Raw genomic sequence first — 23,700 nt, 5'->3', positions numbered from 1 at the left:
GAGAGAGAGAGAGAGAGAGAGAGAGACTTACTTTCACTGTCCCTATCACCAGCTTTGGCCAAATCATTTTTCTCAGGATGTTTTCTGTAAGAGCCATCAAGCCTAAGAGAATTAGTGTCATTATAAATAATAGTTCCTCATTTTTCATAGGGATTTCCAGGTCTATTTTGATTGTCTAATGACAAATACAATTATCGTGTTTTTTTGTTTCTTATGGTTAAAGAAATCAAGATCCAAAGAAGTGGCTTGTCAAAATAAGTAGCAAAGCTGGTATTAGTTCTTCATCTGAAATTTTGTATATATGTGAATTTCATATATATATTTTAGGCTTACCAAAAAATGTATACACGTGACTTATATTTATCTTTTGTTATCAGTATACATTGAGTATTAGAATTTTAATATAGTTTTTTTCCTTAAAATATGTATACAGTTTTTTGGCATCCCCTCTCTCTATATATACTATATATAGGTATATATTATACACACACACACATAAGCACATAGCTATGTAGCTCCTAAGTAAATCTGTGAACACAGGAATTTGGTTGCTGGGATGTGTTTAACTACATCGTTTTTTTCAAATTTATATTTTGCATGTAGCTTTGTCTGCTGAGAAAGGGCCTTCTGAGTATCACAAAGAAGCATACCCTAGAAACAGATTAAGAAGTACCATTTCCTGCCATTCTTGATTACTGAGCTGTCTTCTGTTACTCCGGCATATGGTTTACCTTTTAATAATTAAAACTCCCTGGTGGCTTTGCAGTTACAGTTGAGCTAAGTCTGTTCACCAGAAACTCCTGCTAATGTCAGTCCACTGGCCATTATACCTGATTTCTTCTGTCCTTTCTAATGGACACCGCCAGCTTCCTTCTGTGTGGCTTTGTTTGGAGGTAGAGATGAGTGTAACAGAACTTGACTCCCCTTTGAGAAACTTGGCCCTGTCCATTGTAAGAGAAATCTGGAAGCTCATTTGATTGATCATCGCATCGATCCCAAGGAGTTCTTTGACACTGGCGTGTCGCCTTCTTCTTCAGGCAGCAGCCCTCTGCAGCCTGGGGAGCCTCTGCGGAGACACTCATAAGACCCCTGAGTTAGAAGCTGTGATCGCCTAGTCTTACATAGTTCTCATTTGCTGAGCACCCTTGCAATTAAGAACACAGGTGAGACAGAATGGCGAGTTGCTAATAGAATAAGGTCAACTGTGGAGTGGAAAAAAGGCAAGAAGCTTTAACTTTTTAGCAGGCTGTCGAATGTTTTGAGGGTTTCAAAAAGGTTCAACTCAGAATGTTTTGGTGGCATTGGATGAGATTATTATAGCATACGTATGTGCTCTTTTTCAAGCTTCTTGCCCCTTGTTTTTGTGGTTTGTTGCAAACTAAATTATGTATGTTAAAATGCACTTATGCCTTTCAAAAACCACTTCTGGGCAAGGAGAATTCTCAACATTTTTGTGTTTAGAACAGTTATGTGGTTCCTGGGCAAATCAGTGGCAAACATCCTTTCTTGTAGATGTTAGTGAGTGGGCTTTGTGTGGGATTGGCTGCATTGACTCCAGGTGTACTTTTTCCCCTTGAATTTGTTACCTGTTTCAGTTTTGCTTATTTACAGTTTTACAGAAAATTTTAATATAACTTGAGACAAGAGTCCTGGTGGAGAGACAGAAGTTTTATTTAGAACTTTTAGTTTGGACAATTCTAGTTTTCATGCTGCTCAGAATTCATTCTATGAAATGAAAAATAACCTTGTAAGTAATACGCACATTCAATCCTGCACCATATGTACCCACAGTGGTTATTTAGATACCTTCTGTTACAGTAACACCTAATGATCATTGATTGACCTGTAGGTCATGACCTTTTCCCTCTTTCAGGACACCTTTGAAAGACTTCAGATGCAAAAAAAATATGGGTGAAATTGTGATGTTTCCCTGGTCTTCACACTGGTTTTTAGTGCAATATGAGCTTGGAAATGTTTGAGAATATATGCTCGAACAACTTGTTGAAGTCAAGGTGTTCCATTTATGGTTTGATTTACACAGAATGTTCTGGACTAGAATAAAGGGGATCTGCACGGCATACCCACCTTTAGTTACCATCAGCAAAGACATTATTCTGTTACGGCATCAGGTTTAAAAGAAAAAAGGTTGGGAAGTTTTTAAGCTTCCTGGCCCTATTACTGTGTGTAAAAACAGTCTGTATCCCTCTGGTTCTCTGTTTATTGTGTTTGAGGCAAGCTTTCAAATACTACAATTCTTGTTACCTCCTTTGAAGGGATTAAAAGGCTCAAAGCAATATTAAACACATTCACAGTGATGACTACGTTCAAAACAGTGGTGTAACCTGGGGCCACAGTATTTATAAAAGCTTCGGCAGTTGACACACAATTCACTTAGCCCTGCCTTGTTTTTGAGCCTGTTTATTGTTCTTGCCCACTTTTTCTTATGTGTACAAAGGCAAAGCTCTCACCACTCATGTTCACTCTTTCTGGGGGAAGGGGTACTTATTTGACATTTTAGTACCCAGTAAATTAGAGTGCTTCACACCAGGTCCCACTGGAATGACTTGGTCAGCTCAGTTTCCCTTCTTGTAGATATTGCCGTAATGCAGTGTTTCTTAACCTTTTAAAAAATTATCTTTCCCCTAAGGATCCTTTTTAGATTTTTTTCTTAATTGCCCCTCCATAAAATTTTAATGCCACAGATATACCGCATATTTATTATGTACTGTATGCACCGGGAGTGCCAAAAAATGTGTACACATCACTTATATTCATCTTTTGTTATTGGTATATATTGAGTATTACAATTTTAATACAGTTCTTTTCCTTTCTTAAAATGTATATACGTATTTTTGGTACTGTCTATATAGCTGTGCTTTATACATTAAAAGAATAAGTATATGCCTTTTAAAAATTCAATTCAAGGTTAAGAATAAGTAAAAAAATTTAAGTTAAAAGTTAAATTTAAAAACTAATAACACTTTACTATATCTGCCGAATAACTTTTAATGTTATTTATTTACTTAAATTGTAGTGTATCACATTATGTGCCACTTAGCAATTAATTTAAATGCACAATAACCATAACCAAAAAATTTTTTAAATCATTCAAAACTTATTTTTCAGCAAGAGTAAAACAATTGAAAATTTAAACTTCTTAAAAATAATTTTTAGTGAATTTAACTTTTCCTTGATGAAAGGAAATAGCTGGTAGTCAGATATTGTCAAAGTGTCAAGGTTTAACTAACCCTAACTTACAAGTTATGTTTTAATTTCTACCTGCCTGAACTACTTGGCGGTATTAAAATGCTCTAAGATAACTGACTCAAGTTTCAGACTAATTTCTAAGTAATTTTAAAATTAACACTTAGTAAAATCATTTGCTCTCATTCTCTCTCTCTCTCTCTCTCTCTCTCTCTCTCACCCCCCCCACCCCCCCACTCCCTTTCCTCTTGACTTCTGAACACAGTTTCGATGGCTCACTCACATCCACATATGCAGTGGTTTTATTCCAACCACCTTCATGTACATTAGCTTCATGGACATACTTGTATCCTATTGCCTTTAAGGCTATATAGTTGCTAATCACTGGCATTTATTTCCAGTTTGCATTTTTACAGCTATTAAAGACGTTGGCTGTCCCCAGGGGGTATGTTTTAGAAGATTGGCTTTAAAAATATCTTCTGGGCTTTCATTAAAAAGAAAGAAAGAAAGTATCTATACCTCTAAGTAAGATTTGAACAAATGGTCCCTGGTCTTAAGAGTTTGAAACTCACCCTTATAATCAGAAAGTTCATGAATGCTACAGTGATAAGGATGAGATAGATCTCACTCTTCTTTCATAAAGCAGCAATAATTACAGGTCAGCATTTGGGTGTTCTCTAGTTCCAGTTGGCTATAACACCAGGTACTTAATAGCATCTTATAGTTTGTACACTGAAAAATTAATAGTGATTATTTTTCATTAACACTGACTTGAAAGGGAAAATGGCCAAAACATTGGTAATTCAACTGATATTTCTTAAGTTCTCGTCAGTAATTTGAAGAAGAGTTAATGATACAAGTTAATATGATATGATACTGATTATTTTTTTAGTCTTTTAAGTTTCTAAAAGTCCTCAATACAATTAGTCATTTATAAGAATGTATGGTATCTAATAGTTTGTCAGGGTAAGTTAACAAAACGAAATAAGTGTGGGCTGTTACATTTCCAAAAACAATGGGCAATACTGTGATTGAGAAAAAAACATATTTATGCATGTATTTAGATAGATAGATGGATAGATCTTAAGGAAGGAAACAATTCATTCAAGTGACCTTAAAAACAGATTTTTAAAAAAAGAAAAGGATCAGTTCTTAAGAGAATTGGGAGTGATTTAAAACAGATAACTGCTTTTATTTCTTTTGAAGTGTTAAAGCAAATAAATTGATTGGATTTACCTATCTGCAAAATGTCTTTTTTCCCTGGGTGTATTCACATGTAGTGTTTCCTTTTCATTCAAGCTATAAGACTAGGGTAATAATTTTTTACTTTTTTTAAAGAATTGGATGGAAGCAACCTGTAAGCAACTCCTATAACTTAAACCCCATTTTGCTAGTTAATTAACAAATTTATTGAAACAGTCACAAGCTTATTAAAAAATGGAAGTATAGTATGAAGAACGTTTTCCTGAATTATTTGAGAGTAAATCTCCAACCTAATATCCTCTTACCCCTGAATATTTCAGTGTGTATTTCCTATAAACAAGGACATTGTCCTACATAACCACAATATAATCATCAAAATCAGGAAAATATCACTCGTGTCAGTGTTAACCACCATCTAAATCCTCAGACCCTATGCAAGTTTTATCAGTTGTTCTTTATATCAGAGAATCAATTGTTGCCTTTAGCTGTCATGTCTCATTAGTTTCTGGAGAGTTCTAGAATAGTTTTTCCTTGACTTTCATGACCTTGACACTTTTTGAAGACACAGGCCATTTATTTTGTAGTGTGTCCCTCAGTTTTGGGTTGTCTAATGATTCCTCACTATTCGATTCAGGTTAGGCATCTTCAGAAGAATGTTACAGAAGTAATGCTTCTTCTCAGTGCATCCTATCAAGTGTCCTGTCAAGACACAGTTTCCATCTGTCTCACAACCGATAGTGTTGTGATCACTATCGGTGTCTGTTAGGCTTCTTTACTATAAAGCGATTTCTCCATTATAATTAAACCTTCCGGGGGAAGAAGTTTGAAATTATATAAATGTTCTGTTTCTAATCTGGCTTCCTATTTATTTATATCAATGTGGACCTACTAAATATTTCCTATTTTAGACATCATGTTTTAAGCCATTACTGTTATTATTTCGTCTGGTACTCACATTGTCCTCAGTTTGGCCAGTGAGTGGTCATCCCTTTCTGCTGGTGTCTGTGTCCTCTTAATGTTCCTGTTATTCTTTACAATTAGCACTCAAAGACATACCAGGCTTATCTGGAACTTTCTGCTGCTCCATTTCTCCATCCAGGTTCCATTTAGTGGGGAATGGTGTCTAAATGCCAAGCTTTAAGGTATACTTATTGCTGTTAGGGGTTGAGAATTGCTGTTCGCATGTGTATGCATGCACACGTATTTACTTCTGCATCTGTAGATAGTTTGAAGACCATAAGTCCATGATAATACCTCCATTGCAGCCCAGCCCAGCCCTTCAGGGTTCATTCCAGTTTTCTCCCATTCATATGTGTACCTCTCTCCTCCAACAGTAAGAAACCTGGCTTCCATTAGTCGGGAGAAATTCAAGTGAGAAATTACTTGATCAATGGCCCCGTTTGTAACCTAAACTCCATCCGCCGCCCCCCCCCCCCCCCCCCGCACGTTTGCCCTGCTCATCACTCTGCCTCTACTGCCTCTCAGGGCTGTCCCCTGCTTACCTGTGGATGTCCTTCCTGATCCCTTAGGCTCGTGCTGACTGTCTTGCCTTGATCTGGGACACACAGAGTCCCTACCTGTCTCCCCACGCCCAAGGTGGGGGTTTCTGCCTTCCTCAGCCTCTTTAGAGCTGAATTGTTGTGGAAGAAAAGGGGGAAAAGACTTTCTAAGTCTTCAGAGACCTTTGTTGGTAGGGTGGTTCTTGTTCAATGGGTGTATATAGTGGGGTCATTTTTGGAAGCGGGTGTTAATGTCAAAAATACATTTCTGGTCTCATCTTTGTGCCTCACACCTGGAATGAGCCGTGTCTCCAGCTTGTTCCTTTTAGTGGGAAATCAAACTGAGATCTCAAGCAGGATGGTAGGGTTGCTCCTTGCTCCCAAGTGAGTCATTGTTCCTAGGACTTTTTAGTATGCAGAGCTGGGGAAACACTTGTTTTTAAAGAAAAAAATTGAGTTCATGTGGATGTTTCCCGTTTATATTCAGAATTAGAGGATTTTTACTGTTTGGCTTTAATATTTATAGCTCTTTCCTTTATATTGGAAATCTTGATTCCTAACGAATTTACATTACTACTGGTTTCCTTGTTCTATCTCTATCTTAGTTTCCAAAAATACCAGTATTATTACTAACAATGAGAGTGTTAAAACAGTTTAAGCATTATCTTTAGTTCTTTTCGTACTTAGGATATATCCTGCAAAGTAAAGTATGCTTAGAGAATTCCAGCTTCCATCTCTGTTCCCTTCAGTCTGTTCCCTCCCTGCCTCTCTAGCTTATGATTTTTGTTAGTTTTCAGTTATTTTTCTATAATTTCTTTTTTTAAAGTATAAGCCTGTGTGTATTTATGTTCTCCACTTTCTCAGCTGAAGAGTTGATACTTTATATACAGTTCTGTAAAATCTACACTGGATATCACTCTAGCAGCAGATGGTTCTGACTTCTGCAGAGGATTCCGTTGTATGGAGTATACATTTTATTCAACTAATTCACTATAAATGACATTTAAGCTATTTCCAATCTTTTGCTGTTACAAATAATGCTATAATAAATAGCTTTGAGCATATATTGAGTGGTATTTTTGCCAGTGTATCTTAGGGACAGATTCCTAGAGGTATGGGATTATTAGAACAAAGGGTAAATCCATATTTCGCTAGATACTGCCAGACACCCCTCTCTAGGACTTGTGGTTCTAACATTATAGAAACCCAGCAGCAACTTTTATATAAATGCTAGTAATACTTTTATATAAATGATAGGCAGACAGTTTAACTTCATTGAGGTCCCAGTTCCGGTTTTGATCTTGGTATGTGATTCTGCTTTACTTCGGTATTGAGTATCTGTGCCTAATCTTGTCCTGTCTGAGAAATGAATGCTAATCGTCACATGGTGACTTGGGCAACCCATCCCCCTCTGGAAATGCCTCTGAAGCACCTTCCTGGTGAGTCAGGAAGGTCACCTTCCTCCAGAGGATGGATGACTCTTGGCCAAACAGGCCAAATGTAGGGCTGGCGGCTGGTCTTCCGGGTCCCCAGGCCTCCCCGTCTTGCAGCCATTGTAGCCTTGTTGTGTCTTAGTTGTTCCTTCTTCTACTCCTCCCTGTTCAGGACCAAGGGCTCTTTTTTTTCCCCTCTGCCTTTTTAAAAAACTATTTCTCTTCAGGAAAGGATCTGACTTCAGTTTCAGTTGATACCTATCAGTGTGAACGTAAAAGATGCTTTACTGTTTAGCCTTCTTTCTAATTGTGAAAGGAGGACATTCTGGTCCCTGGTATGAAAGTTTCAGGTATGAACACAAAGGATGGGGCAAATTCAGTGGAATAGAAAATCTGCCCACCCACTGAAACCACACCAGGCTGACAGCCGCGCACACTTGGGGGCCTTCCTTATGTGGGAAGAGCATATTAAGGAAGAAGTGGAAGAAGAATGTGGGGAACAACACCAGTGCCCAATATATTAGCCAATTCAGGTAGTAATTATTTACTTGCCTTACTTTAGGTGATAAACCATGTGACTACAGTTACAATATTCTTTTTTCTTCGGAGCGATGTAGAAGCCCATAAAAAGAGCGGACACTTGATTAGTTAGAAAGTGCAAATAAGAGGCCTTGCTCTAAACAGCTCCAGGACTCCTGTGTCTGTTTTGTGGACTGCTTTCAATGTGCCTAATTTTCATCAGTGCCTGTTAAATAGTTTATCAGTCTTGTTATCTCAGCCACTAGACTTTGGCACTCACCTTCCAGGAGAGAAGTTTCTGGTCATTCTCTTAATTCCTAAAGGTGCCTAGCTTGTTTGTGAATTACATTCTCTGAACAAAGATTTCGTCTTAGAATTATTTTCCTAGGCTGGTTTGGGTCTTTTTTTTTCTCTACCAGTAGACCTAAAAAAATGTGGTAGTTGGTACTCTGCAAAGGAAAGTATTTTTTTAATCAGTGTCATACAAGATGAGATCAGTATAATCTATTAAGTTTGTGGTTTGTTGGTACTACCATTGCTGGAAGTCCATTGTTTAACATTTTAATAGATAATGACCTATACGGTGATTTTATGTTATTTTATTTTATTTTTACTTGTGTGGTACTACATTTGGTAGAGGGGAAGAGACTAAGAACAAAAAATAGTATATATGTTATAGAAACCCTGTTTATAATAGTGAATAATTGGAAACAACTCCAACATAAAAATGCTTTAAGAAACATTTGGAAAACTATGACATATAAATATAATGGAATATATGAAAAGAAGACCTGGGTTCTAATCTTAGCTCTGGTATTACTTGGCTGTATGATTTTCTTAACCTCTTTGGTATCCATTTGCTCATATCTAAAAATAAAAGAATGGACAAGATCGCCGCCAAGGTCATTTCCAGTTTTAAGATTTTGCAGTTTAAATGCTTCCGAAGCAGTCTGCCATAGATAGGCTCTAACATATCAGCTCTTTTTCTTCACTTTTTTTTCCCCTTAAATTTTGCTTATTTAATTTTAAACCAGAAGAAGTTTGCAAACCTGAAAATGGACAGCTTGACCAAAATGTTGAAACCCTTCTCCTGCAGGCCCTTCTATCCAAATCCCACCCCAAGAGTGCCTCTGGGCCACACACAGAAAGGTGCCCTGTCGGTGGCTGTCCTCACCTTTGCTGCTCTTTGGCCTATTCTGTTGCTTGCCTTGGGCAAGTCCCCTAATCTCCTTGTGCTTCACTTTTTCCCATCTGTAACTACCTATCCTTGGGGGCTTGGCTGGGCCTGGGACCAGTGGAAGGAAGGAAGTAGAAAGCAGGGTGCTAAGTTTGCGGTCTCATTATTCTCTTCTTTTTCTTCTGCATGCCTGACTTGCCAGCTGAAATCTAATTCTGAAACTAAAGCACATCTGTCATAATCAATGTGAGAAGTTATGTTTACTCCAAGTTGGCCAAAGGTCTCAATTGAATACATTAACTAATTGGGAAATCATAGATATAATGTCCTTTACTATAATATTTCTATTCTTTCTTTAATTAGCCCTACAAAACTCTCATTATTATTTTTTTTTCTTAATTTTTTCACTCTAATTGTGGAGAAAGGAATAAGTTGCTCATATCTGGTTTGAGAAATAGTCCTTGTAAAAGTTTTCATCAAGTGAAAGACTAGGAAAAATCATGTTACTGGTCCAGGAATACAGGATGATCCATATGTTTTATTTTTGAAGTTATTCTAAATCTGGCCTGTCAATATTTTTAAAATGTGAAAATTTGGGGGGAAGTGATGTATCAGACAAATGTAGGGCGATTGCATTCTTTTGGAATAGGAGTTTTCAAAACAAACCAATAGCTAGTGAGGGCACTTTTTAACCTAGAGTTAACCTAGACTTTAACCTACAGTTAAAAAGTCCTTTGGTTTTACGTGAGTTAATTTGAGACTGATTTAAAATTGCAATTAGATGGATCACATTCTTGTAACATTTCTGACCTTCAGCTTCTGAAACATGAGTACGTATGAATATGTGTGTGTGAGAGAGACACATTGTTAAGATCAAACTTTAAAATAGATCTTACGAAATGTTAAAAAGTGATAGCCACGGAAATAAGCTACAGATTTCTCTAAACAAAGTCCAACTGGGAAATTTTGGAGTTACGATTTTAAATGCTTAGTCATAAGGCGAGTGTGCTGATCTATTTCCGAAACCTTCTTTATTGAAGACATTTTCCCATTAGTTAGAAGACTAGGTAGCCTGGGCTTCGCTGATGACTTTGAGAATCAAGTCCTGTGTGATCCCGTCCTTACGAGCAGTAGCGGCTTTGCCACGCAAATGTTGCTGTGAGCACAGACAGGCTCCCTCTCCGAGGGCTGAGGGCCATGCTGTGGGCTTAAGGAGGTGCTAGCTCTCCTCTCGCTTGTGTTTGCTGTAAGAGTTAATGATGTCTGCAGGTGTGTCGGGATTAGCACTGTAAAGTTGTATAAGGGGTTTTGCTTTCTTTTGATCTTCAGAAAGCGGTGAAAGATAGCCATTAAACTCAAGGGATTAGGTACCATTTCTTTAAAGACTTGAGTTCCCATAAATATTTCACTTCAGATGTAAGGTGAAGAATTGTATACATCTGGGGGAAATGGGTGTTTTACATTACCAGTTAGAAATTATTCAGTCTCCACTTACCAATTAAATGATCTTTGCAGAGAAATTTTCTTCCGACCTTGAGTTTACTGAGCTCTGAACAAAAATGTGTGCTTATATCTCGGGAGCTATGCCACTTTTTCCTCCTCATCTTCCTATAAACCCTTTTCTTTCTGTTTATAAGTTGACGTCTTACCTCCATTGTGCCTTTTCCCCCTTGGGTTCTCCCTCATTGTGTAATTCCATGGGTGCGCTCAAAAAACCTCCTGGTTCTAATACTTTGAGAACAACTGCTTTAAAGAATGATACCATGTTCACATGTATGGTACAAGAGTGTGTTCAGTTTTTTTTAAGGCTTATATCTTGTCTTTTCTTTTAAATTAACATGATTTAAAAAAGGAAAGTGAGGTTGATATGCTGGCAGCAGAGTTAGATGTGGTTACTACATTCTCAGGACATGGGAGGGAAAGGAGGAGAAAATCCTACAAAGCAAGTTCTGGCTTCAGCCTCTTTCCACTTTTTGCCCTGTCACCTACTCTGTCAGTGTCACTCCAGAATGGAACACGGGGGGGCGTTTTTCTTTTTTTTTGTCCTTTGTGTGATTTCCTAAGATGGTTGGTGGCACATGGAATGCATTATTTTATATATGTACCTAACTGTGTTAGAATTAGGGATTTGGGGAAGGAAAAGGTGGGGTTTGGATAGATCCCAGCCCGAGTCAGCCTGTGAAATGATTGTTCCTTTCTCCCACCCCGTATGATGTAACCAGTCATTTAGAACCCATTTAAAATACATGCAGTTGGCCCAAGGGCTTTGCTACATCTATCATTCTGCATTTTGTACTTTGTCCCTGAATTTGGATCCCTGTATGGTTGTTTGTATTAAAGCTAATGATGATGGCTTCTGCTATTTGCTATAACATATGTGACACACGGAGATTCCTCTTCCAAAGTTCCCCACCCTCCTTTTTATTTTGTTCTTTTTATGGTAGAAAATTTGGGCAGTAAAGTACCAGATTGCAGGTAATTACAATAATTGGGTTGGAACCCCAAAGCCTGTATTAGTAATGTGCAGAAAGGGAGAAGTAATATTGTATGAGCAGATGAATTTTAGAGATGGCCTAAATAAAGTACCAAGTGAATTCGTGGACTATAACTCACGGCGGGGGGTTTAAGATGAAGGAGTTAAGAGCTTCATGCCTCATAACAACCGAGCTTTCACATTAGGGGTCTGCTCAGTTACTGCCTTAAGCTTCCACTTCCGACGCTTCATGAAATTATAGGAATGACTCTGTGGAAAGCTTACCCAAACTTTGGTCCTGTAATATTACTCGGAAAGAAAGACAGGGGCAAAAAGAAACTGTGAAAGGTGTTTGGCAACGAGCAAGAGAGGGAGCTCACAAACTCTTTGAAGGTCAATTAGCCAGAAAATGTGCTAAAGACTGGGTGTTGTGCTGGATTCCTGGCCCAGGAATTACCCCCAAGGTCCTCAAAGTGGTCCAGCCGTTTGAGCACAGAGAGACAATTACAGACCTTCAGGAGATGCTACAAAAGCTTTAATTAAGGGGCTTACTTACACCCCACTACGATTTGGAAATTAAATTCTTGTTTGTGCTTAGCTGATGTTTCTTTTGTTTGGGCTTCCACATGGATTTCCACAGAGAGCACTGTTGCCCCCAGATCTGCTTCATGGTGGAAGCCATTTGACGGTGATACACACTAGCCAAGCTGAGAATTTAATCGGCGTTAAGGAACTAGGTAGAGAGTGGGCCGACAGGCTTTTTGCTGGGGAGCATTTTGGGTAAAGGTTGCAAATTGTAGTATTCATGCCTCTTGGTACAGCAGTGTGCCAGGGACTCTGTTTGGGCTTCGACATGTGAATAAAAGAAGAAAAAAAAAAGCACTTTGAAGAATTTGAATTTTAGATTTCCCATTCACAGGGATTTTCCTTGAATTGGCGACTTTATGTCTCTAGACACAGCAGGCTGCTCTTTGTCCAAAAATATGTTTTTGCTTGTTTGTTGATGAGACAAAAATCGCCTTTGGCCATTATCTAGGTCTGAGTTTTCATAAGCCTGGACCCCTGTTTAGATTCCATTGAGATGTGACTTCTTTTCCTTCTGGAAAGACTCCGATTAGAGTTGCATCAGTTCTAGTTAGAGCATTATGGTCCCATTGAGCTCCCTGGTTCTGAGCTAAACTGCCCTCCCGCTGACAGGGAGATGCTCTCATCTTTGAACTGGGGCCTAATTGCTGCCTTCGTGGGTGTGTTCCCTTTGTGTTGCTAGTGAAGCGATTCTCTCTCATTCTTTCTCCTCTGCCCTCCTTTGAAGCGATTCACTTCTGCCTATAAAGTTTGGTTTGACCCATAAAGGTTTCTAAAAAGTGCTAAGAAATGCTGGGGTTTTTTGTAATTTTAAACTTTCTTTCAGTATTTCTAAACATCAATCAAGTGGTACATTTTTGGGGTTCTCTCCGTACCGCGTACAAACTTGAAGGCGCTTTTGTGTGTTTCTCAATGTGTGTCTCGAGAAGAGAACTTGAGCCTGGCTCTTAATGAAACAGAAGAGTCGATAAGAAAATCGTAAGAAGTGTTTATATCATAATCAACCTTCTTAGAAATGAGAAATAGCAGGAAAGGTTAAAATTGCCATCATAGTATAAGTGTAAAGTTTGCCGTACCGTGAAGCTTATACAGAAATCCCATTATTGGGCTTAATTTTTGCACGTGGGTGGGAAGGAAAGGACCCTGTGGAAGCAGCTGCTGCACAGTGGGGACCTTCTGACCCAGGGGCAGTGCAGGGTGCTGCAGTGACCCGGATGGGCCCACGTGCTGGATTGAGAACTTTGGATGTTTATGTCATTTAGAATAGTCTCATACTTGGGTATGTTTTAAACAATGCATAATAGGAATTTCAGTTCTCTTTGCTTTTCTTTGGAAAGATTATACTTAGTGATAGGAATATTTTTGTTTGACTGAGTACCTAACCAGTTAATTGAACAAAAGCAAAGTTTGGTCCAAACTCCTGGAGAGGTGTGGCTGGCATTATCGTGCTTGGGAACGAAAGAAGAATGTAACTGAATTTTGCTAAAAAGTGCTGATTCAAAACGTTGTTTTATGAAGTAAAAAAATTCTGTGTTCTTATCTCTTAGGCTTTATTTTGCTAACACTGTCAGAACTACCACATCTGGCTTCGATTCTGAAATAGTCTGGTTTTATGCTTCAGTTCAAATGAATCCAATCAAATTGGAATGTGAAGATAGATAAAAGGAAGGATTTTGGTACAATGAGGATTGTGGACATAGCAAGGTTATCAGCAAAGGTCCTGAAAACTTCCTCTCTGAATGGCCTTTAAAAAGAGGCTGGAGTCTTTTTCAGCTAGTGTAGGTTGTTCAGATACGGTTCTGTACAAAGGGAGCCAGGAGTGGTGGGTGATGGAATAAATGACTTCTCAGCAGTCCTTCCAGGTCTGTGATTCTTGGTTGGACTGCTTACCATCAGTACTTCATCCAAACCTCACGTATTTGTCATTTGAAGTTTGGAGGGGAGACTGGTATTGTCTTTTAAGTTAGGTTTTCACTTTGATAGAATTAAAACATGCCGTCTTTAGTCTTCATCAGATTTCACAACATTCACATCAGGCTCCACATTCTCAGTCCAGTTTGGTTTCTGTATTATTTTGAGCCCCCTCCCCGTCCCTCTCCCCAAGTGTAGATTAGTGCACATAACCAAATAATTATCACCTTCAGATGCAGCTCAGTGAAATTCTTGCTTTAATAGACAGGGAAGCAGAGTTGTTTAGTTTGGGGTGAATAATGTGAAAAATAAACCACTTTATATTCCATCCAGGTTGCTGTGGGAGTGAGGATGCCAAAACTGTTTTTCAGGAATATAAACAAACAGCCTTCTGTGCTGATCGGGAAATATGTGTAATGGTCCTATGTCTCTGTGGTATTACTGGTGTTAACCTGACAGAAGCCCCCCTCCACCCCCGGCCCTTCTTCTGTATTTCTTCGTTATGCTGACCTTGGAGCCATTAGGAGAGATTCAGCAGTTCACTCCTTCATAAATAATGCAGTCCTCGAAATGGCAGGCTGGAGGCCCGCAGCCCAGTCCCGCTGCGTATTTATAGTTCGTGCCAGTAAACGTTTAGGTTGTCAGTCAGGAGCTGTGGGCCTGATCCTTTTTCAAGCTGGTGGTGGGAGAAATGAGTCAGCATTTTGTTAACTTCAGTGGAGTACTGAGCGTGAATAAACTCCTGTGGGACTGGTACTTCAGAGAAAGTGGAGTGGGACTGTATGTTTGCTTGTTTTCAGCTGTTCAAACCTCAAGAACTGTTCCTGGTTTGGTAAGATATAGCCATGCAAATGAAGAGATCTTTCTGCCTGTCCTGAAGTAAATCAGAGGTCAACCCAGACCTCTTGGGTTTCCCACCTTTGCTGTGGTTCCACAGCAGAGCTGCTTAGAAAGCTCCTTTCCCGACAAGAACGTGGGTCGCATTCTGGAAGCCTACTGATGGTGTGCAGCTTGTGTTTCTCTGTGTAACCAGGCAGAAAAGAGGGACGTTTTAAATCATCTGTGAATTCAGTGGAGACTTTTTATCCAGCAAGGATTACTATGGAAAACCTGTTTCAGAACAGGTTCTTCCATGCAAAGGTCATCAGTTTTACATCTCATTTTTTCCTTCGTCCTTTCTAGGACCAGACCCCTAAGACTTCTCCCAGTGGTGCCCCTGCAGCCTCCTCTCCTTCGTCCTTCCTGCCTGGACCCCTGTGATATAAAACACAGGGCCCTGACTTTCTTAGTTGCCCCAACCTTTTCCTTACAAGAGTTTCGTGATGTAATACCAAAGACTTCTTTTTAAGACTAGAAAGTGTAAGGAAGCACTCTCATTTCAGAGCCCATGGTTTAAAGAACAGTTATTTTTAGAGCAGACTAGTGAGCTTTTAGTGTTAAATGTCGGTTGATATTTTTGCCAGGAGAAACATTGATTATTTTTCCCTCCCTGTTTTTCAGGCCCTGCTTTCTTCCCTGGGCGATGTGCTGAGATCTTTGCCAGGGGTCAGAGCATCGGGAAGCTGGGGGTCCTTCACCCCGAAGTTATCACCAAGTTTGAGCTGACCATGCCCTGTTCCTCCCTGGAAATCAATATCGAGCCCTTCTTGTGAAGACGGGTTTCTGTTTTGGGGTTCTCTCTCCACGTGTCCCTTTCTCCTCCCCTGGTGTCCTCAGTCGTCCCCCCATATTAAAGCCATTTGTGCTTTAATAAAGCAGAGTACTGTCTGGCTCCATGGGTAAATCCCGCCCGTCCCCCGTGTTAGGCCAGCTTGTGCAGATACAGATGTACCTGGGTGAAGCTTCCTTGTCTGGTAAAAGTCCAATGGGGTGCCAGAGAAATGCGTCCCCTTCTGAGTCAGGGACACACTGATTCCTCCTGCACAGCAGGATCCCACTCTTTCCCTACGGATGAGACAAGGTGGTTGATTAGAACGCACCTGCATTAGTGCAACATAAGGAAGGATTTTTAGTTTTTATTAACTACATTTGACATGTGTTCATCACTGGGAAACGATAAAATAGCATTTTTGGAAACTTTGTAGAAGCAGTGGTAGTCTCGTAGTTACAGCCTTTGAAGTCATTTTGAAGTGAACAAAAATCTGCAACACGAGTATCCAGAATATTTGAGAGTATATAGGTGATTTTTTACTCTATCTGACACTGAGACAGTTATAGGACACACAGCACAGATCCATTCTGCTGGAAGAATTACATGGACATGTTGGAGTCTGGGCATCGTGAACACGAGAAAACAGTGCAAATCTTTGTTTTGCCTTAGGCCATTCATTTCACCCTAATCATTAGAAAATCATGGTTTTAAATAATAAATTGAGCTACTAGTTTCTCTCTTATTTTATAGGGAGGTATTAGATCTCTGAAAGTAAGCTTCTGCCAGTCTACCTTAGCTTATTTAATTTACTTTCGCACTTTGATCTAGAATCATCCAATGGGTACCGTCTATTGATAAATGCTGGGTCTAATGTGTGAGAAAAGTGCTCAGTTACTCTTGAGATGATATGGAACAATAAAATACAAAACTTGCAAATAAGTCCAGTAAAAACAGCTAACAAAGATAGAGAAGAATTCTGTTTCTGCTGAGCCTACTTCTAAGAAAAAAACACAATCATGTTAGTATCCAACTTAGCAAGATTTGTGAACACAGGCTCTTCCTTCCCAGTTCTGTGTGAGCAGATCCTTACATTTAAAAATTGAAATGAGATATGCTCATAGAAAGTAATATTTGTCAAAAAATTGTATCCACTATACATGAAGATTTCTTAGAAGTTAACCCAATTTTTTAAAAATGGACAAAAGATTTGACATTTCCCAAAAGAAGATAAATGAAATTAGCCCATGAAAAGATGCTCAACATCATTAGTCATCAGGGAAATACAAATAAAAATCACAATACAAGTTAAAATGGCTAAAATTGAAAAACACTGATCATACCAAGTATTGGTGAGATCAGAGCAACTAGAACTTTTTGTGCACTGCTGGTGGGAATGCACAATGATACAACCACTTTGGAAAACAGTTTGGCAAGTTCTTAAAACATGAAACACACACCTATCACCCAGCCATTCTACTCCTTGGTTTACCGGTATGGCCGTATAAAGATTTTTATGCAAATATTCACAAAGTGTCACTCATAGTAGCCATAACCCAAATGTTCATCAAGAGATGAATGCATAAACAAGTTATAGTGCATCCGTACCATGGAATACTCAGAACAACATGAGTGAACCTCAAAGCACTGTGCTAAGTGAAAGAAGGCAGAGACAAAAACCTATGTGTGATTCCAGTTAGATGCAGCTTGAGAAAAGTCCAAGACTAGAGGTTGTGGAAGGTAACTGACTGTGAAGGGTTAAGAGGAAACTCTGGGGTGATGGAAACATTCCATACCTTAACTGAGGTGGCAGTTAAGGTGTAGGATATACCTCAGTAAAGCTGGAAGAACAAAAGTCAATGCAACGTAGTATTTTAATAATTTTACACAACCCCAGCAGATGCATGGATAGGGTTAAAAAGCATGACTTTTAGAATAGGCGTGGCTGCTCAAGATGGCTTCCTGGTCCACGACCATTAATGAGACCTCCCCTTATTTCAGGTGAATTCATGGTTCCTGGATCATGAGAGCCATTGTTGAAGTAGGTGGAGCCACTTGTTCTGTGAGCAGCCAGCCACCTGGGTATTTTGGGGATGGTCAGAAACTACTTGTAAAGAAAAACTCACTAATACCTAATTGTCTATCCCAGCATGAAAGGGGAAAAGATCAGTGCCGTCCATCATGTGGCTGTTTCTGCCCTCTGAAGCAGGAAACAGTAGGAAGAAAAACAATGTCGGTACCTTAGAAGAAGAAAGGAGCCCTCAGCTTACGAGCCAAGGTTCTGCAGGCAGATCATCTTACACTTGTCCCGGGTGAGGCATTTGAACCAGAGCCAAAGCAGTCTGGGCACTGCTGAGCAGCCTTTAGGGAAGACACACCTTAGCAAAAACTGGGAGCCCTAGAATTCAAAGGGAAATGAGATCCTTGTTCTCACAGATAACTCCCATAGCCTGACATTCCTGCATGACTCCTCAGTTTATAAAGTATTCTCACGTGATCTTGTTTCAACATTTTAATTTTCTGGTTTAACAATTGTAAGAAGTAGTTAGAATAGGCATTCTCCCTGATTCATAGAACAGTCCACCTTCAGAGATGACTATGTCCCCGAAGTCACATGGCTAATACGTGGGATTGAGACACCTACTAAGAGTGACTTGGAGTCCACGATCACTCAGTGTTTTGTGTCATTTACCCAATCAATGTGTTGAGATATTTTTATGAGTGTTGTATAAAAATACTAAGAAACACAAAGTTAAAAATCTTAATGCCACTTCTTTAAAATGTACAAAATAAGCCCTTCCCAAGTTAATCTGCCCTTCCTCCCCCAGTCTCCCAAGGTAAGTAACCACTGTTAACAACTTAGTGTGTGTTGTTTCTGCCGTTTTCCCTTGTTTGGGCAGTCAGCTCAAACACTGTCAGCAGTGTGCTCACAGTTTGTGAATCAGGCTCTACTTACTTGGTTTGCGACAAGTTTTGATTTTTAATTTACCTACTATATCATGCCATTTCACTTAATCTGTCCCATTTTTCCAGGCCAGTACCTATAGACCTTTTTGTAAATGATGCGGTATTCTATTGTATGGATGTCTCTAATTTGTTCAGCTATTCCTCTGTTGATGGATGTTCTGTGGACATTCTGTTGATGGACGTTCAGATCTGCAATTACAAACAGCACTCCAATTGTCACCAATGTGCCTCCCCCTCCTACAGCACTGGCTTAGGAGACCACAGAAAACCAGTCCTAAAGGCTGCACCACTATAAGCATCAACGTTTGGTGTTTGACGCACAAATTCCCAGAGGCCTGCAGTTACTTAGCTATCTCTTAGATGTGACTTTTGTGCTTGAGCAATGTTTTATCTTAGTAGTAGTCCTACACGTGTAGGAATGTTGAATGACCACCCTAACCTTTTAAACAGGAGTAGCCTAACTAACCAGCTCGCCGAACTGCGGCTTCTGCCCTCAGCAGCGATGGGCCCATCGGGTCGGCAAAGAGCATTGCTCACAATCTTGCTTCTCAGCCTTTGCCTCTGTGCTTGGGATTTTCTATACACATCACTTCACCCCAGTGCCTGGGTACTGACTTGGCTCTTTTGTTCATTTTATCCAAAAGTAGACAGGTGGTCTTAAAAGGACACAACTGCCTTCAGCCAAACATGTCCTCAACAACAAAAGCATTTGATGCATCTGCTCTCTTCCAAGATATGACTTGTTATAAGGAGTTAGAAGAACTATATTATTGAAGAAAAAAAGAGGCTGCCATCTGTAATAAAATTCAAGGCAGCAGCACACGTCTGACAGTATCTCAGCAGCCCCTTGAGACCCCCAACAGGAAAATGGGCCTCCTTGCATAAAGGCAGAGGAGCCAACCGGCCAAGGCTTGACAAACAAGCCGGGTCACAAGCAGGGGAAGCAGACCCAGAGCGAACTTTAGTTCCCGTTGCTGCCACAGGCTTCTCTCCCTTGACTTTCCAGTCAACAGAAAGGATGCTGTAGCGAGAAAGTGGGTTGAACAAGTGTCTCCAGCAAAGGGTTTAGTTGCATTACGTCTAGCTAAAGCCCTAAATGTTTTTTCTCTCCTGTGTGACGCACGCAGTCACACCCAAGGCCTACACTCAAGTTTTTCACTCCATCCATAAGGTTGGGCCTTGACGGTCTCTAAGGAAATCAGGAACACCAGGTGATTCTGCATCAGGAAACACTGAAAAAGCCCCGCAGTGTCAGGAGGCACTGGTCTACAGCATTCAAATTCCCATAGGACTTGTCAGACATACGAAGCAAATCGATCACTTTTTTTTAAGACAGAAAGGTGAAGATGTTAACGATATGTGCCTGTTTGATACCAAACCTTACAGCAAAGGAAATTTCCTACATTCCACAAGTCGCAACTTTGTCATGAGGAATGAGAATACGCCCACCCCCAAAATAAACACCTGCTTGGGGCCGGCAAGAAACCAGTTCCAAAGGATGCAAAGCGAGGTAAACAACATTGGGCTGGGTACATACGCGCCAGTCCAGATGGGCGGGACTAATTAGACACTTCTGAGCTGTGTCTGTTGGGCAGAACATTTAAATAAGGAGCACTTGGGATGACCCTGAGGTGGACAAAGCAAGATAAGCCTAGTAGTAAAAAGGTGCCCCATCAGCAAACCATGCTGTAAGGAGAGAGAGATGGTGTGGGTGAAAACCTGTGGGGAGCACGGCATCTGGAACGGCTTTGTACTGGGCGTAATGAAAACAATCCTGGGTCATCTAGACATGACTTCTCTCTGAGCCTCAAGGTACTTCAGCATCTAGCTGATCCATACACGTTTGCTTTCCTTCTTTCTTCCCAAGGAACACTTTCCTACTTTGCATACCCACCTAGAAATCCAGATGAAACGTGGAAAACAATGATTTTGAAGACCCTGGACATTAGCAATGAAGGCTAGTATCCCTGAGAGAAAACGAGGGGACCCCTGTGACCGCCCCGCCTACTGCCTGGAGAGATTCCAGCCTGCGGTGCAGGGAGGGGGCCCAGGCAGAGTGTGGAGGTCTCCCGGAGCGGAGGAGATGCAGCAGCAGGCCACAGCAGTTCCAGTCGGCAGGGAGGATGAAAGCGCTGCACAGAGAGTCTAAAGTCGAGTACTGACCTGCACATGCACACAAGGCAGCTCCCAAGACAGAGGGGATTGACTACCTGTCACCATCCACAAAGAACAGAGGGAGGAATCGGTCATGGAGCTCAGACAGGCCGGAGCTAGAAAACCTCGGGGATCACGAGGCCATGCGGAGAGTAGTCAGGGTTTTGCCTCCGCACTGGCGAAAACCAGCTCTAGACTAAACGTTAGTCTGGTTCCACCTATTAAAGCTTCAAAACAAGGCCCAGAAGAACCAAACTATTTCCAAAGGATGAGGGGCCTCCCAGAACAAAGTGTAAGAATAGTTCAAGTGACACAAAGATACCCAGCACCCACCAATGTTGCATTCACAGTACTTGGCATCCAATAAAATATTACCAGGCCAGCAAAGAAGCCAGGAAGTACAGCCCTTAATGAGGAAGAGGGTGGGGGAGATGAATCAAAAACGAACTCAAAAATGGTATAGATGATAAAATAGACAAGAATATTATAACAATATTCCATATGTTCAAGAAGTCAGAGCAAAGACTGAACAAGTGGAGATGGAAGATGTATGTTTTGAATTCCTAGAGATGAAAACGATGATGTCTGAGATAAAAAAGAAAAGAATGATGAAAATACTACTAATACTTATTTAATAGCAGAATTGATTGACTTTGTGAAAAATTTACATTAGGCTGTGGTTTCTTTTCCCCACAACAAAAATAGCTTTTTAGCCAAACATTTTTATCGGTACCTAATTAAGACAGTTAAAATGCTCTGTGTTTTGTGTGCCCTGTGCATAATTGGCTCTTCTTGCAGCGCCATCCATCTGGTCCCCATGTGACAGAGACACTACAGACTGGGAGGGCAGAAGGCCTCACTTTAGGCTCAAAGACGGAGGTGGGTGGCATGGAGCTGGCACCAACAGTCGCCTTGCCCCACCCGCACTGATTTGAGGCTGGCTTTGTCAAGAGGCATTGACATTCTCTGAACACCTCCATTGGGGAAGAACCTCGTGCTCTAACCAAGGGGACCCCGATATCTTAGCAACAAAGAGCAAGGCCAGCAGATGTGTTGAGTGTATGCCTTAAAGAAGCCTTACAGCCGGAACTCCTAGCTACATCCTCGCTTTTCTTATTTATTTCTGCATGCCAAACAGACAGGCGTGGAAAAAGGAGAAACGATGTTTGGCTTCATGTAACTCCCTTGTCCCATGTGGCTACAGTTTTAAGAATGTAACATTCTATTCATGGTTCACATTCAACTCTCATTCTTCCTATTCATCCAGTAAATAGTCAAGTCTGTACTACAGGTGTGCTCCACTTTAAGAAAACAATGGTTGCGTGGTGTATCCACAGTAAGTCATTAAAGAGCCTTATGTTTTCAGAAATGAAGAATTACCTTATGATTTGTAAACAGCAAACGCCACGGTCACCTTCAAGTTCAAGTTTAAAAAATCTGAACACAGGCAGCTTTCAGGAAAACATCTATTCTCTCAAATGACATGTGTATTCACCCCTGTTCCACTTGGTTCTGCTTAGCCTCTTACTAGCAAACCAGGGCTTCATTCAAAATCATTAAAGAGAGACATGAAGTGTTTACAGGTCCCTCAGAGAGCCAGGCTCATGGCAAAATGTTTTTTAATTGAAATTCCACAGGACGAGTTTGGGGATCTGAGCAAAAGGAGGAGGGAGGAAGGCACCAAGGACGTGGACCCAGTCCCTGGCTGCTGTCACCTCTGCTGAGACCCAACAGCAGACAGGGCATGAAGCTGCGCATGAGAGGCTCACAGATCACAGGAGGGGAGATACCCACAGCCAACTGTCAAATCCGCCAGTAAGACACGCTGAAAGGAGACTGTGAAATCACCTCTAGAAGATGTCATCTCCTCTGGAATGGTCCCACATGGACTCAAGGAAACGGACGAAGGGGCTTCTCACACTTCCTTCCTGTTTTTGTGATTTGGTTCTGCTATGCCAAGGCCACTTGCTCATTCTTTGCTCCACCCCTGCCACCACTGTTGATCACCAGCACTGGTGTGGTTTGGATTCTCCTTGTAAATGCTGGAGTGTCTGGGGAAGCGACTGACAAGCTGTGCCCTCACCGTGGAGTATCACCTCCCGCCTATTGCCCATCACATCCCTGTGCAAACTCCATCTGTTCTGCAAGCCTGGCTCATGCACTCCTGCTCCCTCGAGCCTTCCTTGAGTCGCTGCCGTCCCCAAGCTGGAATTAATGTGCCCTTCCTTTACATCCCCACAGCAACGTTCTTTTCCCGACAGTCTTAACACTTTGGATCTTGAACTGAGATTCTCGGAGGCCATGTTCCCACTCCTGGGAGAACGTCCCAGGGCAGGTCGGGTCTCCTCCAGCCACACATGCCCAAGTTGCCCAGCATATTCGGCATCAAATACATACTGTTCAAAGTGCAACTAGGGTCCTAGCCTTGGCCTTGCAAATAGGAGTGCCAGCTTTCTGTAGCATTTCTGTAGCATTGCAAATGGCGAATATGTGAGGCTTGAAGGCAGAGCCTCTCATTGTAAAGTGGTGAATGTGAAACAGGATCGTGTTCATTTGGTTGAGCAAATAGTACCTGTGAAAACCATGTAGTTACCTTAACTAGCAACACCTGTAACATTTAGCTTTCAACACAGTGACATTCATCTCTGAATTGGTAAAAGGATGCTCTTTAGTGTCAGGAGTGAGAGGAGGATACTTGAGCATGCAAACATATGACTTACTTTTAGTCACATCTGTAACTGCTGTGATACTCACCAACACACGCATGTTGCTGAATTACGATGGCGACAGAGAATTAGATGGCCAGCTGCATCTTTCTGTCCCCTCTTTTCCACTCAGGTCCAACGAACCCTGAGAAAAAAAATCTAGGGGAAAAAAAATTCAAGGGAGCAGAACACTGGCTTTTGAAGCACTTAATAAAAAGTCAT

The 23,700-nt window shown here is 40.8% G+C and overlaps 1 protein-coding gene across 2 annotated transcripts in view; it reads left to right on the top strand.

The window, feature by feature from the left end:
* FARSB (phenylalanyl-tRNA synthetase subunit beta) overlaps positions 1–15,779 on the top strand; it is a 65,784-nt gene extending 50,005 nt beyond the window's left edge. The window contains exon 17 of one of the 2 annotated variants that reach the window (XM_081050745.1): positions 15,505–15,779. In XM_081050745.1, the coding sequence (XP_080906871.1) occupies positions 15,505–15,656 (152 nt within the window). In that variant the 3' untranslated portion in view covers positions 15,657–15,779. The remainder of the gene's footprint in view (positions 1–15,504) is intronic. The other variant, XM_081050746.1, reaches the window with a different exon arrangement.
* Positions 15,780–23,700: the final 7,921 nt, after the last annotated feature.

Source organism: Rhinolophus hipposideros, assembly GCF_964194185.1.
Source record: "Rhinolophus hipposideros genome assembly, chromosome: 6".
Taxonomy (NCBI): domain Eukaryota; kingdom Metazoa; phylum Chordata; class Mammalia; order Chiroptera; family Rhinolophidae; genus Rhinolophus; species Rhinolophus hipposideros.
Note: the sequence above shows the minus strand (reverse complement) of the source record. Positions and strands in the feature narration are given on the sequence as shown.